The sequence below is a fragment of the Lonchura striata genome, chromosome 1 (genome assembly GCF_046129695.1).
Source record: "Lonchura striata isolate bLonStr1 chromosome 1, bLonStr1.mat, whole genome shotgun sequence".
Lineage (NCBI taxonomy): Eukaryota > Metazoa > Chordata > Aves > Passeriformes > Estrildidae > Lonchura > Lonchura striata.
The window spans coordinates 45,717,491-45,734,115 of NC_134603.1; the positions used below are offsets into that span (position 1 = coordinate 45,717,491).

Genomic DNA, 16,625 nt, shown 5'->3' on the forward strand with positions numbered 1-16,625 from the left:
TACCACTGGGGGAAAAGGGCTGCTCCAAGTCTCAGCAGTGGAAGTAGATCCAACACCTTTTACTGTGATTGTGCCAGTGCACTCCAGAGAATGACCGTGCAACTCCACCAGTGCCAGTGGTGTCACAGGGGAAAATGTGTTCAGTAGAGAAAAGTGCCTGTCCACCCCTAGCAGGACTATCAACCCCTCTATGTGAACCATTTTTGATTTCATAAGAGGTGTGACTTGAGCTATTTATTTTTGTAGGAAGACCTACTGTGTGCTAACAGGTAATCTTCAGAAGCATGTATTTCAGTAATGAGTCCAGCTTGTTCCTAAATAAGGTGTATTGAGCAAGTGGTTTAAAAGGGATTTGGTAGTACCAGGTGTGGCTTGGTTACGAGCACACCCCACCATCCTTGCTGCTGCTGCAACATGAGTGGGCTGGACTGTCACTGTGCTCTAAGCTCTGATCTTTTCCATGTTTGCAGGATTTCACACTCCAGCCTCTGGGGATGCCAAGGAAAGCAGCATGGAGAAGAATTGTTCCTGTGGGCCTCAGTAACCCTGAGATGGCTGTCTCAAGCAGCAGGCACTGGCAGGGCAGGGCTGACCCTTTTGGTGTGGTGGCTGCCTCCTCGAGGAGCTGGCTGCCTGAGCAGAAGATGAGTGAGTCCCCTCTCAGCTGGTTCAGAGGGGTGTATTTACCTCCTGCTCTGCACCCATTAAACAAGACATTTGTCAAGGGTGGTGAGTGGCAGGACATAGACAGCACCCAGGAAAAGCGCAGGGCCTTCCTGCAGGGCTTCTGTAGGAAACACAATAGCAGAAGGAAGCTGCAAACCCATCTGGTGCACCTGGTGTCAAGAATTTACGTAGAGGACAGGCACAAGGTTTTGTACTGTGAAGTGCCAAAAGCAGGCTGCTCCAACTGGAAAAGGGTCCTCATGGTGCTCAGTGGACTCGCTGTTTCAGCAAACAACATCTCCCATGATGATGTGCACTATGGAAAGCATCTAAGGAAATTGGACAGTTATGACCTAAAAGGGATCTACACACGCTTGAACATGTACACCAAGTTTATATTTGTACGTGATCCTATGGAAAGATTGGTATCTGCCTTCAGGGATAAGTTTGAACATCCAAACAGCTATTACCATCCCGTATTTGGGAAGGCAATAATAAAAAAGTATAGACATAATGCAGATGAAGAAGCACTGAAAACAGGATCGGGAGTTAAGTTCAAGGAGTTTATCCAGTATTTGTTGGATTCCCACCGGCCAGTAGGAATGGACATTCACTGGGAGCAAGTCAGTAAGCTCTGCTATCCCTGCCTCATCAACTATGATTTTATAGGAAAATTTGAAACCCTGGAAGAAGATGCCAATTACTTTCTGCAGCTGGTAGGTGCTCCAGCCAATCTGAAGTTCCCTAAATTCAAAGACAGACATTCCTCTGATGAGCGAACAAGTACAGAAGTAGTGAGGCAATATTTAAAGGAATTGTCTAAGGAGGAGAGACAGCTGACCTATGACTTCTATTACTTGGATTACTTAATGTTCAATTATACATCACCACTTGTATAGCACTAGAATAGCTTCAGGCTTCTACTAGATACTTATCATGTTGGGATTCAAAACAACTACTTTGATATTAGCCCTGAAAGGAAACAAAGTTACTGCTAAGTAGAGTTGTCTTGAATTAGTGGGGATTTTATAAGCTAGAGTGGTATCAATTGATACTAAATTATGGAGAATGCAAAGAAAAAAGACCTGCAAACAGCATAGATTGCACTAAAATGCCTGGAAAAACTGTTTTTACCATTATGGATTATATTATGGAAGCAGTAGCTCAGACAGCTGTTGCATTAGCTTACCTAATGTTCTTTTAATGGTTTAAGAAAAAAAAATTGGAGTGGCATGATTCTGTTTTGGTGTGTTTTCTTTAGAAATGGGTTTTGAAAAAATTTTGAATGTATTTTTACTTTCTGTCACTTATTAATAAATGATCATAGGCTAATTTTTTTAAATGTTTACAGTGTTCTCAGTTGCAAGGTTTGTTTTTTTGATTACTATTAGACTGTTTTGATTACTATTAGCCAATTTTAGACCTGACCTTTTTATTGAAGGACACTCTTGAATGCAAATGTATCAAACTAAAAATGACACAGCAGCTCAGCTGATGAGCAGAGTAGATTTGGGTAAGCCTGTGAAGGACCAGTCCACTGCCTCAGTTTGATTGAGGCACTGGAATTGACAAGTATGACCCTCCTTTCAGAGAGCTGCTGCATTCAACAAAATTAAAATTTTGATGCACAATGGATGCATATGATACCTCCATACTGTGGTCTCAGTATTCATGGTAGTCTTTATTTTTGGTAAAATGGACTAAGTTTCATCCTGGCAGCTCTGGGATATTCTAAAATCTGTACTGAGAAGCTATTTCAATGCAACTGCTGTCACTATTCCGGGTCTGCGGGGTCTGGTTATCTGCCCAGCTCCCAGCAATCTGTTACAGAGAAGGTGTGTGTGCCTATTGCCTCCCAAACCTATAAACTCATTCTGCCCCCACAGCTTCCTGAAGTCACTTGTGTTTTGCTGTCCTGCCTGCCTTGTCAGCAGTCCCCAAGCCCAAGGAATGGGGTGCATGGTGCAGTTTTATGTGGTGTAATGTGTATTGGTGATTTGTCCTAGAGGAAGATGGGTCCAGAATCCCATAGGCCTGGTTTGAAAAGGAAAAGATTCTTTCTACCCTTCCCTTCCCTCTCCTCCAACAAGTGCTGCCTGACCAAAACATGCAGTTCTTCCTGCAGCCTGTCTTGCCCAGTGGGTGGGCCAGGGTATCCCAGGAGGAGGAGAAATCTCTGCAAAATCATAGGATCATGGAACTATTGAAAAAGTCTTTAAGATCATCGAGTCCAACAATTAACCTAACACTACCAAGTCCATCAGTAGACCAAATCTCTAAAATGGATAGGGAAAAATCTCAATGTCCTTCCACAATAAAGGTGTCCCCTATGCCTTTCTTTCTGAAATGGTTTGGTGTATCTTTCTCCAGTGCCTTGATGTAGGGTGAGGAAACAGCCTCAGAAGAGGAAAAAAAGCCACCTCCAGTCTCCATGGTGCCAGAGAGTAATCAAACAGGCTCTGCGCATCTCTCCTGGTGGCAGGATAAGCCACTCCAAAGGGAAAAGGCAAAAGTACACTGGGCAGCCCAAGCACGGGGTTGTGCTGTCTGAGGCTAGCAGCGCCCATAGCTTAAACCATTCTGTTCCTGGGGCCATGGAGCAAAGAGGAGAAGCAAAAAGCCATCCATCATCATGAAGTGTGGGGAGATGCATTTGCTGAGCACCAGCGAGAGGTTGCAAGGATGCCTTGGACAGGTAAACACACACATTGCTACTTGTGTGAGCTGTTGCTGTGCATGGGTGGACCTACAGGTGTTAACACCCAGAAGTGTTTGGGAGGGGATATCTGGCAATTGAACCTCCCTCATGCATGCTTCTCCTCAGGTGAACAAAATCTCCCCCTTTTAACACAGGATGGTGCTCGACTCCCACCTTCCTTGTCAGAAATCCCTTCTGGTTTTCCTGTTGGCTCCACAGCACATCTTGCAACTCAGGACTATTAAAGAAGACCTCCTGAAAGTTTTGATTTTGTACTGTGCAACCTTCTAAGTAATGTGAAAACTACCTTGGGTTTGACCTTGGTTTGACCTCTAGATTCTCTGCTCTTGTAAGTATTGGATTCAACCTCAAATCCTGAGTGAGTATCTCTTGCCTTATAGGAACATAACATATAGTAAATTTAAATAAAAAATAAATATCCACCAACCTTTGGGCATCAATATATTTGCATTGTCTTGTCTGTTGTGGATGTGTGTTAATTAACTGATAATTTATAGACAGAAAAAATTACACACTAGTGGTACTAGTATTTTCAAAAAAGCACATGAGGAAAAAAGTGCAACATGCTAAAAAAGAATGGAGGCAAATTTATAAATTAGTTTGGTATGAATACTTTAATTCAGAGAAATAAATTAATATTAGTAAATTACAAAGTCTCTGAAGAACTTAAGCTTCACACTGAGTTCATTTTAGTAGCAAACTTTCTGCCTATCTAATCAGAGAATGACAGAGGTTTGGGGGGCAGCTTTAATTGCATTGAAAAAGCTACACAGTCTCATAAGATTTCATCTACTAGCAGGTCTTAGATAAAGCTATTGTTTGAGTCAAGGAGGGAGTTGAAAGAAATTATTAGCAAATGTTTGGTTTCTGCAAATGATAGGGAAAATGACATTGATTTGCATACATCCGTGGACATGGACATCAGGTCCCCAGACTGTCATCTTGAAAATCTGGTATGGTTTGCATTTATGATTTAACAGGGGAGGACACTAGTCAAGGCTTTTAAAGCATGTATGAGCACAGAAGTGTAATTGTTTTAGCTGCACTGTTGTTCTATGGCTCTAGTGAAAGTAATTCAACTTCTTTGTACATTCAACTTCAAATTTCATAGCCCCTAACTGCACTTAAAAATTCATTTTTTGAAAATCTAACCCAGACTTTTGTAAAGAAGAGCCTCTCCATAGTCATGTTCAGTGACCTAAGGGATTCAGATGATCTCAGTAGCAGAATCTAGATTGTACTTTGCTTCATTAACCACATTTTGAAAATCACCAGCCTGCTTTGCCAGGAATTAAGTTACATGATTTAAAATTAACATAAGAGTTTAGCATAATTGAAGTGGGACTGTGATATCTGACTTATGGGATTATAAGAGATAAAGGCATAATTTGCAGCATAAATGATAACCTCTATTTTTAAAAGTAAAATTTAAAAGGTCAAAGTGGGAGGTTGGATTGTAACTTTGTTTATATTTGTAAGAATCCTGGGCAAAACAAAAGCTGAAGGTCATCCACCATAACTAGCATAAAATCTCATCTCCACAACTGTGCACAGATGTTTGTTTTACTCAGAAAATTATATATAATGTATGCAGAAGAGGAATGAAAATACACTCCACAACATTCAGTGCGATTACATCTACACTAGAGATCAGCTGCCGCATGCAGAGCCTCTTTTAAGGGGCTTCATTACAGTAAATGCTTTTTAGTTATGAACATTGCTTCATTTGAAGATCTCTAAGCACTTCTCTAATGCAGGTCAGTTGTCAGAGCAAGTAAAATGTGCTGTAAAGGCATTACAGGGAGTCTGTTGGGGGCTGGCATGGCAGGAGAGTGCTCCTTTGACTCATGTGTCTGTTCCAAACACCAGACAGTTACGCATCCCTCCTGAAATTAAAATTTGGTTTTTGGAACCTAATGTTCTACACCTGCCTTTCTTCTAAATATGAATCAGTATTAATAAAACCATAATTTTTAAAGAATAAACAAATTTAAAAGAATTAAACTTCATAGGCATGATGTATGCATAGGCATACATCAATATAAGGCAGCTTCTTTTTTCCAGGCAGAATTTGGCTTGCAAAGCTCAAACATAGCCATTGTGCCCATCTATTCTAAAACTGCTGCTAAACTGTTGCTTGCTGGAAGTCAGAGCTGTGCAACCACAGTGCAATCAAACACAGCACATACTCCTGGAAATGTCCTCTGGTGGAATTCCCCCGAAAGGCCAAATTTATTGGAGCTACTCCTGCCTCAGGCTGTGCTATCTTGGTGATGTGCCATTGGAGATCACTGCTTTAATTTTAAATGTAGTTTAAATTTAACTGGAAATTGTAATATGACACTCTGTGTAAGTCTGAGAGGAAAATATTTTTCTAGAGCTTTGTATTGTATATGTAGGTTACGTATAAACATCTTTGTTGTATGTGCCTTAAGGCTAACAATGCATCAGAAAAGTCTTTTCTACTGTATTGCTAATACCAATTTATCAACTTTATAACTCCTGTGATGCCTTCAAAAGTATATTAATTTGGTCTTGGAACATAAAGTCTGAAATCTGACCATAAATCACTATATTTCATTAAAAATATGGATGCACCTGTCCTGTATCAACCAATTAATGTACAGTTCACAGGGCAGGGCAAGAACATACACTACTGGGAGGTGGAACTCTCTGATTTAGCAAAGGACATCTGTTTATATCCCCAGATACCTGAGAATGCTTTTCCTTTGGAAATGTGCAGAAGTGGGTAGATTCAAGAAGCAGTCATTAATTAGCTTAATGAGAATGTCGTAGATTTTTTGGTTATCATATCATTTATACTTGTTTTAGGGGAGAACATTTGTGCTTTTGACAATACAGCTAATTGAAGTGAGTTCCACACGTCTCTTCAATGTTGGATGTAGCTCTGCTTGTGGCTGGAGTGATGGAGAGGTCTGGGATCTTCATCCAGGTTCTGTAATTTCATACACTTGCTGGACAAACATGAAATGCTCTCTACATTGGTATCCCCGCTGGTAAAGTAGCCCTATAAATGGAAGGAAATTATACCATGTGTCTTCTCCTAAAATCATTAAACTGTGTGGCTAAAGAGCAGTGGTTAGAAATTAAGTATTAGTAAGGAATTTAACTCATGGATGTTCATTGCCTTTCTGTATGCATTACTTCCAACGGCTTGGATGGAGCTGGGGACTTCCCAGCTTTGCCCCAGCCGAGAAACACATCATTCATCTCTGCTCTGGGCAGTTGGCAGCCTTAAGAATGCAATCTCTGTCTCAAAACACTGTGCATCTGTCAAGCCTATCCAGGCTTAAAACCAGTGCCAGGATGTCTGACCAGGGGAAAGTATCCCTCTGGTTCCTTTGGGAGAGCAGACCGGGTGAAAATCTTGCCGTCTCTATTTATTCAGAGCACAGATGAAAGAGAAAGTGTTTTATTTTGGTGTAAATAAGTACTGTAGTATTTCTTTTACTGCAGTAGCTGTAAATGAAGTGATGCTCAGCTAGAGGATTCTGCAGAAGCAGTGGATCCCATCCAGGTATGCAAACTCCTGCCTTGTCCTAAACACCAGAGCTGCATGACCCAGTATGCAGTATATGACCCGTGTTTCTCCATCCCTTTCTGAAATCCTGCCACCCCTTGTGACAGGCTCCAGCTTACCTGGCATGCTAGAACATCTCAGGATTTAACTCATACTAGCATAGCCACTGTTTCTGTGACCCTGTAGAGGTCACAAATAACATGGGGATGGCACTGAGGCACACTATGTTGCTTTCTTCCTTTTATCTTCAAAAAATGATGTGATAAACAACCATGAGAGAGGGGAAAGCATCCTTACAAAAGGAAAGGGAAAATCTCAAGGCCGTGACCATAACTTTTTTAACATGTGTAATTGTCGCTTCCTTTCCTTGGTCTCCTCGCACAGAATTTCTGTAAAAAACACAGAATTTTCTGTAATCTCTAATTACATCAGCAATAAAATGGGTGAGACCAATTGCCGAGTTGCTCTCAGCTGACAAGTGTAAGCCACCTCCAACCCAGCACATCTATGTTATCATGGCACTGAGGCTGCACTAATAAGCCTGCCTGAGAGTATGGTACTGTCAGCAACCATCTGTGCACACATATCTGTCTTGACTTTGTCATGTAGAAATTCCTTCTATCTCAGGGTTCAGGTTTTTTTCTCTCAAATTCCTTGCAGAAAACATGTTTTCCACAAAAGCTCACAGTACTGCTCATTTCCCAATATTTGTAAATTTTGAGTGGCCTGTATAATTTGCATTCAAGAAAGAACATTCTGAGATATAAGCTATAGGAGCAAAGTAGGTTTTTCAGGGCGTTTTAGCATACAGAGAAGTAAATCAATACTCAGTGGATTGTAAACACAGGTCAGTAGGATATTAAATGCTAAAGGATTAATTTTCTCAGGGATGTAAAAATTGGATGTCTGCAGAGTAGGACCTGCATATTAAAACATCTCATTTTTGACAAAAGCAGACACACAGAGATTTTCAAGTTGATAATAAGTTCTAGTTCATCTGAGGAAAAAATTGTGGTTCTCAATGTGTTCAGAAAGCTGAGTTCAACTACATAGTTCCCTCCTTACAAGCTTTCATAAATGCAATATAAATGCATGTACATGTTTTATAAATGCATGTGTACACACTATTTGTATGTCACACTTATAACACCCAGATAAAGGTTTTGCAACAATGGTAGTGGGAGCTACAGACTTCAAGTCCTGCATTTGACTTTAAACACCTTAAATGTGCATGAAAATACATGCACATAAACAATCTGTTAGCATGTTGCAGAAACACAACATTATTCCAAGCAAACCTAAACTATTTTGCAGGGACTGCAAGTTTGCCCCTTGCACAGCCTTTCTTTTTGCTTCTTTAGCTAGCTTGCTTGGGGCAGGATACTGCCAGGTCTATGGGTTTGCAGTTTGCCAGCTGCACCTGCTTCTGGTCATGGGTACAGATGTGGGTTCTGGGAGGAGATTTCCTGGTGGGACATTTGATGGGGTGGGGAAGGAGGCAGGGTTTAAAGTATCTGTCTGCTTTCAAGGAAGTTATGGTGTTACCCCCAAAGTGCACTCCAAGCCACAGACACAAGCTGTCACCTTTGCTATGACTTCTGCTATTCTCTTAAAAAAGAAAAAAAAAAAAAAGAAAAAAAAAAAGTGAAACAAAAGAGGGACAGAGGAAAAAGCTCTAATGAGAAGGGGAAATGTTAATTGTGGCTGGAGGTGACAATGAACAATAATAAATTGCAGCTTTGCTATTGTATCTCTGATCAAAGTATTCAGAGGCTGCAGCAGAGCAAAAGCTCAGCTCCAAGGGAGGATGATGGGATGATGTTTCTCGAAATCCTCATGATCCCTGCAGGTCCTCCTGAAGAGCAGAGAAAACACAAACACCAAACCAAAGTTAGATAAAATTTTTCTCTGTCTCAGACTTGCTGCCAACAAGGGTCCTGTTTGTATCTTATTGTCTGTCTCCAGCCTAGTGGACTCTACAGTGGGTCCAAGACAATGCACTGCCCCTGACTACAGAAACTCCCCTAATGGAAGCACTCTTACCAAGCAGAATCTGACCTTCAATTTATTTGCTGCCTTGCTTTATTTAAAAGTGATGCTAAGATTAAAAGTTTCAGCTTAAGCTACTCAACCTGCAAGTTAGGTGGCAAAACTTTTTAGGTGGACTGAGTCATTGCTGCTGCCAGGCACATCGCTGGGAGTTGCAAATGCCACCTCTGAAAAGCAGGATGGCCCTAAGGGATACCCCTAAGTGTTGCTGAAGAACCCAGTTATTAGGAAGCCATGCTTAACAGACTTTTAGTATAAAAACATACCCCTAAACATAATTGGAAGCAGCAGAAGCTTCTTTGCCAAACCCATACCTTTCTGAGCAAGACAGGGAGAAAAAGAAAGAATACTTTGGTACATTTTCTGAGATTCTTTCTAGAATTTTCAATTTTACTTTCTGTGCCACCCTTGGCCCCCAAGCACCAAGGCATTTCTTTAATTTGCCAAAGGAAAACAAGCTGTACCCACTGACACATTTACAGCTAAAATCTGCTCTCTGTGCTGCCTTGGTTGCAGAAACAGGCACAGGCTGAATGAGAGAAGCTGAGAACTTGTTATGTAAAATCTACAGCAAGTGAGCTTTTCTAGTGCTATTATGCCTTGGCCCCTTATTTTGGCACAGTAACAAAACCACTGAGACTGGACAGTTATAGGGTTTCACAGGCTTTTTTTTTTTTCCCTTTTCCCTTTTTGGCCTCATAACAAAACCCAAGTGAATCAATGGTGTGCCCAAACTTCTGAAATAGTCTAGGACTTTCAGTATCTTCTGCACACAAAGAAACAGTGGGGAAAGATTTGTCTTTTATTTATTCATTACTTAATCAGGGCAGACTACTGTCTAAAAATATCTTGCTCAGGATCATGATAGAAATCTCTCACACATTTTTCCAGTTGCTTGGGCTACACTATGATCCCTACTGTTTTACATTCACATTGTTTTCTCTGTGTGGCTTAAAAATCTCCATTTTTCCCAATAAATTACACTTGCCTGTAATTCACGTGATCATTTTCCCCTCCAAGACTGAAAGGGAAGGGAAGGGAAGGGAAGGGAAGGGAAGGGAAGGGAAGGGAAGGGAAGGGAAGGGAAGGGAAGGGAAGGGAAGGGAAGGGAAGGGAAGGGAAGGGAAGGATAGCTTTTTTGCCTACAGACTACAGGGTCTGTATATGCATTTTATACCTCTTCATGATTTTGGATACTTGGAAGAATCTACAATTACTCAGGTATAGAGAGAAAAACTCTTTGAGGCAATGCACATGGAATCAGGGTGACCTTTTAAGAATGAGTTACAAATTTCTGACATTGCACAACAAAAATTGCATTGTGACGCTGCGTAGAAGTGCCCTCCTGTGCCTTTTGTACTAAATAGGTTTGGTTTGGAAGTCAAAACTAATATTTGAAGAGACCATTCTGCAAATTTCACTCTGCAACACGGAGACCCAGGCTGGGTGGTTTTCCATCCCCTCCCACAGCCCAAGAACCAGCCAAGCCACAGTGGGAGCACCGGGGATCACAGTGCTGGTGAGGCGTGTAGCTGAAAAGAATCCCTTTCACTGCTGTGTTGGTTCTGCCGTGCTGCAAGTGAGACAAATGTGCTCGTGTCAGTCAAGTGTGCAGGGTGACACTGAAAATCAGATGGGAATTGGATATGTTAAGCTTTCACAAAAGGGGCCATGTTAAACCGTAAATCCCTCAAAAATCTCCCTTTCTCTGCATGCATTCTTAGAAAGTTACATCTATTTTTAACAAGGTTCAGACTATTTTGACCTGGAGAAGTGTCCTAGAATCACAGAATAGTTTTCATTGGAAGAGGGCCTTGAAGATCTTCTAAGATCTTCTAAATTCCAACCCCCTGCTTTGGAGTCCCCAACACCCTTGTCTCCTTCATAGACACTAAATCAGTACAATACCTACCTGCACAAAAATAGTTTACTCCATAAAACTCACGAAATCCACTTTAAACAGCAGCTTATAGCAAGGCTATCTATCTAAAACATGAATGCAGGAAAAGAGGTGACTGATGAGTTTAAAGAGGTAAGCCATGAAGAATGGTCTCAGACTAGTTATTCTATATTAAATCTGCAAATAAGTAAAAAAAATACTTTTATCCCCAAAGTCTTCCACAATAAATGTATTTTTGTATTATTTTTAGTTAAGGGATTGAATAGCTCCAATTGCCATTTCCAAGTTTGAAACCTTTCTCCTAGTCCAGTAAAAATGCAGCACCTGTATCACTAGCTTGATGTATTGGGGTTTTTCCAAGCTGTAAACACAAAAATCTGTCAGAAATAGTTATCATTCTATAAAGGATTTTGAGATAAACATGCTGTCAGGTTTTCTTTAGAAGTTTATGGACAAAAGAACTAAATATTCATAGTCAGATCCTCCTTTTTTGGTTAGTTCAATGAAAGATGCACTACTGCATGGGAAAAAGACCAACATCTTCACATCTGGGCCCCAAGGTTTTAGCTTCTAGAAGGTATTAGTGTTGAGAGGGAAGATAACCCCTGTAAAATACATCGTATTAAGACAACAGTTACTGAAGTAATCTACAAAGATAACTTGAATGATCTGAAGCATAATTGTCTTTCTTGGAATGTGCTGCATAAGCCCATTCATGGCATACATTTCTGTAAGATATATAAATCCTATGACTGTGAAGCTGTGTATGTATTATACATGTTTTCATTATAGTGTATACAGAGGAAAAAAAAAAAAAATCTTTGGACAAAGAGCAAATTCCTAGCATTTGGCCACATGTCAAATATACACCACTGAGGCTCAGCCTTGCCCAAAAAAAAAGAAAAATGAAAAACACAATTTAATTTTTAAAATCCCATAATGGTTGACAGAGGAGCTGAACAGAGCAATGTGTTTCAGTGTTTCTTTGCTGCTATACTGAGTTATTTCTGCTTAGAGCGTTATCACTGTTCATTAGCCACAGAACAGCAAATGGGTTCAGACCTGGCTGAGAGATCTCTGAAAGTACTAATATACTAATATGGCAGCTGTTGGGGGATCTGAAGGGATGACTGTGAGGCCTCTTGTGGTTTAGGGCTTTCTTCAGCAGGTAAGTCTGGAAGTAAATATAGAATCACTGCCAGTATAGTTTGAAAATGGCTTAAATCAGTAGATTGAGAAAAGGATGGCCAAACACAGCAGACTGGACTGTCCTATATTGTGATGCCTGTCAGACAGAATGTCTGCAAAATTGCATACCTCAGAGTGAAACAAAACTTACCTATAGAATGAGTGCTATATCCCCAGAAGGTTTCAGGAGTTACTGTAGAAGAACAAGAAAGAATGCTTCCTCAATGCAATACTGTGGCAAGAATGACTAATTCAATTCCCAGGTGTGCTAAAAGAAATGCCTTTACTTCAGAATACGTCTTCTGGGAGACCAATATTAAATATGCATTTTAAAAAGAATGCTGAAAAAGTGGTGAAGGCACAAACAAGACCTGAAAAAAATAAAGTTACTGAACTTTCTTTAGAGGGAGAGACTGAGAGCTCAGTCTGCTAAGCTTATCAAAAGGATGATGAAGAGTTGAATTGCTCACATTATGTAAGTATCCTCATGGGGAGACAGTAGCAATATAAGAGGCTTTTTAATCTGGCAGATAACAGCATAATAAGAAGCAGCATATGGCAAATGAATTCATACAAACTCAGTTTAGAGACAAAGACCGTTTTTGGTCATGAAAATTATTAGTCTTGGGAATAAGCTACCAAGGGAATGGGTGGATTTTCTCTCCCATGAGTTTTCAAATCTAAGCAAGGATGCTTTTTCAAAATATATTTAACCAAATCCAGGTTACTGAACTCATTAAATGTGTCTTGAGCTAAAGTGAAAAGGTCTACAATACACAAAGTTAAACAGAACATGTTATGTTACTATCTAGTCTTGAATTCCACAATTCTTTGACTGAGCTCCATTTCTGTAGGAACCTGAAGTGGTGGTGAGGGAAGAAGCTGAGCATTTCAAGCTGAAGAGCTTAGAAACAGCAGAAGGACTGTAAGTGACAGCAACATAGACTGGTCAGGAAAGCATGGCTGGATGTTTACTGCGTACTGCAATTTCTGTGGCTGATAAAATCTGTGATGTTTAACTGAATTTCAGTGTCTCACCTAGCAAAGTTAGATAAATCTCTTTGGTCCCCCTGGCTAAGGCTACACAGCCCCAGCACACAGACCACCAGTATGATGGGATGGTTTTCCCTCCCGGCACATTCAGAGCTGACTGCATCATGCTCTGTGCTGCTGCTGCTGCATGACACTGCCCCCTCCACTAGAGACCTTACTTCTCTATTTCCAGTTGTCCTGGGGCTGTTCCTCTAACGTTCCTGTGCTCCCATGAGTGTCCAGGGCAGCTTTCTTGCACCTTCTGTCCAGCTCATCAGATTCTGCCAGGTTGTGCCACTGATGCAGATTTTTGCAACTGACACTGCAGCAATTTGTGGCAGGAGAAAAAAAAAATATTTTTGTTTTGTTTTGTTGTTTGGTTGGTTTTTTCCCTCCAAGCAAAGGGTCTGTCCATGCCATGTTCAAATTAAACTGTTTCTAAAGATGAAAAACCTCCAGGTGGTTCCTGTGCTACCTTGTTCTTAATTTTGCTTTTCCAGTAGTAATTGAAGCCTACTGAGGTGGGGGAGAGGGCAAAGAAAAAGCACTCAATCCAAATTGGCTTGTGAGGGAGGTAATAGAGCAGGGCTAAGGAAGCTCAGCAGTCATTTAAGTGCACAGCTTCTTGTAAATCCTTTCTGAAAAGCCTGAATGAATCCCCCAAATGAATGGCCATTTTGTCCCTTTTAGTTCTCCTTCTCTAGCACAGAACTCAATGTGCAGCTTGTGGACAGACAGATTCCACAATAAATAGAGAAGGAGAGTAAAACTAAACCTACTGGAGCTTGGCCAGCAGCAATGTCAAATCTCTTGACTGATTTCCCAGGGAATTCTTGCTCTAAATGTCAGGAGAACATAGCCCTGCAGCCAAACCTGGACCAGACTGATACCAAGGCGTGACAAAATGAATGACCTAAGTAACAAGATTACACCGCAGGAAAATTAAAACTTCAGAAATGTGCAAAGATCACATTTCGGTAAGTGGTGTTTTATGTACGATCCTTTTAGTAGACAAAGCTTAACCCAAACTTATAAAACATAAATTGGTGAGGGGAGAGGGATTTATTAGTGGCAACAGAATGAAACTTTTCATCACTCAGGGGAAAAAAAAAAAGCCTGAGAGTTTCTGCAAATGGTTTCTGAAAAGGCTCACAGCCTGCTCTTAAACGCTCTTGTCGACAGGAGCCAAGGAAGGCCAAAGGAATTTGGTCTCCTAGGAGTTTGCACCACTTTGAAAACAGCAACTAAGTCCTCCATCACTAGGGCACTTCTACAAATCCTCTTGGAGTCTGTCCTGCCAGGGACAGCAAGTGTCCCTTTTGCTGTGGTTGCTTGCAGCCACTCATGACCATAGAACTGGCAGGAGCCTAAACAGCCCTGGGGTTTCTGATCCTCCATCAGCTGTAGTTGAAATTGGCTGGTGGGTTCAAAATCTGGTGAAAAGGGCGGGAACACCCAGAACAAAGAGAAGGGGGGAGAGAGAGAGAGAGAGAAAGCCCAGGCATGTAAACCTCTTTGCTTTTGGAAACTAAAAGCCTGAAGTGATGTGAGAGGAGTCGAGCAAGATCAAGAGTTTAACAACAGCAACCTAAGGAAGGATAGAGTCCAGATCCATTGGGTACAAGTGGAAAAGGACTAAGACACTGAGAAAACAGACAGTGCTTCTAAACTGTGCTCTTTTTTTAGTTTTTGATCTTTCCTTAAATCTGTTTCAGTTTTGGCTGACAAACCCCACAGTCTGACAGAGCTGCCCAGGATGGGTATCTATAAGATTTGCCATAGCAATGAAGGGACACATTCCCACATTCAGTGAGATGACAAAGTCTAGTGCTGGGAGTTTTGCTGCCCCTCTCCCTCATATTGTTTTAGCTGGAATTAGCTGTTTGCACATTCCTCTCTGACTTTGGCAGTGTGCCCTCTCCTCCATAACCGACCAAACTGAAACCTCAGATCCAGCACGCTTCAGCAGTCTGGGAAGTTCTTCTTCAGATTTGGGATGTCTTATGTGTTGCATGTTCTCACCATGGCTTAAGTTCCTACAGAGATCTTTAATTCATTATGACCTAGAAATTACTGTAGAAACTCAGACTTAATGTTCAGTGAAGGAGAAGCTGAAGCACAGCAAGATTCCTCTGCACATTTACTCCCACCCTGACATGGATTAAGTTTTAGCACCATCTTTAAATTTTTCATAATACTCTTTTGTAAGTTTTTTCCTTAACTATGTTGAGCACAGTAGCAGGAGTATTTCACTGTTGGATAGAAGTCCAAAATGAGTTAACCCAAATTTTATAAAGACAATATATAAGAAAAAAAAAAAAAAAAGAAGAAAACTATAAACAAACAAACAAACAAGCAAAAAAAGAACGTATGTGACTCCAGCTCCCAACACTGACTAATTTACCCCTGGATAAACTGGGGCAGCTTTCCTCTGATTTTCAGTGCCATCTCAAGGGATGTCTTCCTTGCCTTCTGTGCTTTCAACAGAACATAGTCTGTTTATTTGATCAGAGCTGGCACAGCACACTTCGCTCCAGGTTTGTGCCTGAAGCATTGCCTTTCTCTGTTTTATGTGGCCACAGCCTTTGTCTAATCCTCCAGAAGATCTTTCACAATAAGAATGGTAGCAGTGACAGAAGCTATTAATGTTCTGGCTTCTCCGTGTGGCAGTGATCTGCTCGGCAGATCAAAAAGAGCAGATATACGCTATCTGCCAGAAAAGGAAAAGCAATTACTGGTTTTGCTAAGCGAATTTTGTTTGTGAACAAATAAACATGCCAGAGGAGCAGAGTCCACAAGATGCCAAAGAACAAGAGAGTTTTTTTCTGAAATCACTGTAGCAGGTGAAGGGCTTAGATTGAAAACTCAAAGACAGCAAATGGAAGAGCAGAAATGTGTAATGATGACTGTACACAACCACCCCCCCCACCCATCCCCTGACTAAGCTCAAGACATACGCAAATAAAGTGAGGCTTGAAAACAAAAAAAAGCAAGCATCAAGCCTGCAGCTTCTTTTTTGCCATCAGACTGTGAGTGTCTCTTAGCTTCCTTTATGACATGGCTTTAGAGGAGGAGCAGGCAAATTGAGAGAAACACCTACATTTGTACATTATGATAGCCTGTATTTGCAATAAATTGTGATTGGTAAGCATTTAACATATGGATATGACTTTTTTATTGCTGTGTCTACAAACTTGCAGGCAACATATAAGGATGTAAGGATGTCTAGGGCATCCTTAATTGATAGTCTTGCACATTTATACTTGCTTTTCACTGTTATAAATTATTGTCTATATCTCCTAGCAGAAGTTCAGGGGGGACTTTCTGTCTGTGGTTTCCTGGAGCAGCTCTTCAGGTCTGGCACTGTTTACTCATGGTTAGAAGGATTATCTGGTACAATGTGTCTTGTACAGCCTGGCTGGTCATGACAAACTTTGATTTTTCACTGTTGATGCATGGCTTTATCTGTAGTTTAACCTCATTTTACAGTTGAACATGTTCCTTACAAAGTATTCTATATAATTTATGCG

At 40.9% G+C, this 16,625-nt stretch overlaps 2 protein-coding genes and 1 long non-coding RNA gene across 6 annotated transcripts in view; 1 reads left to right on the plus strand and 2 right to left on the minus strand.

Annotated features, from left to right (window-relative positions):
• CHST9 (carbohydrate sulfotransferase 9) overlaps positions 1-1,565 on the plus strand; it is an 84,600-nt gene extending 83,035 nt beyond the window's left edge. For both annotated transcript variants that reach the window (XM_077783858.1, XM_021551582.3), the window contains one exon: positions 471-1,565. In XM_077783858.1, coding sequence (XP_077639984.1) covers positions 471-1,565 — 1,095 coding nt within the window. The remainder of the gene's footprint in view (positions 1-470) is intronic.
• Positions 1-16,625, minus strand: part of LOC144246462 (uncharacterized) — an 89,038-nt gene that overhangs the window by 71,123 nt on the left and 1,290 nt on the right. The gene's annotated exons all lie outside the window — the stretch shown is intronic.
• On the minus strand, positions 3,981-8,562 carry LOC144246463 (uncharacterized). Its single transcript, XR_013340129.1, has 2 exons — positions 8,472-8,562; positions 3,981-6,413 (listed from the first exon to the last, which is right to left on the minus strand). It is a non-coding gene; the product is annotated as an uncharacterized LOC144246463 (long non-coding RNA).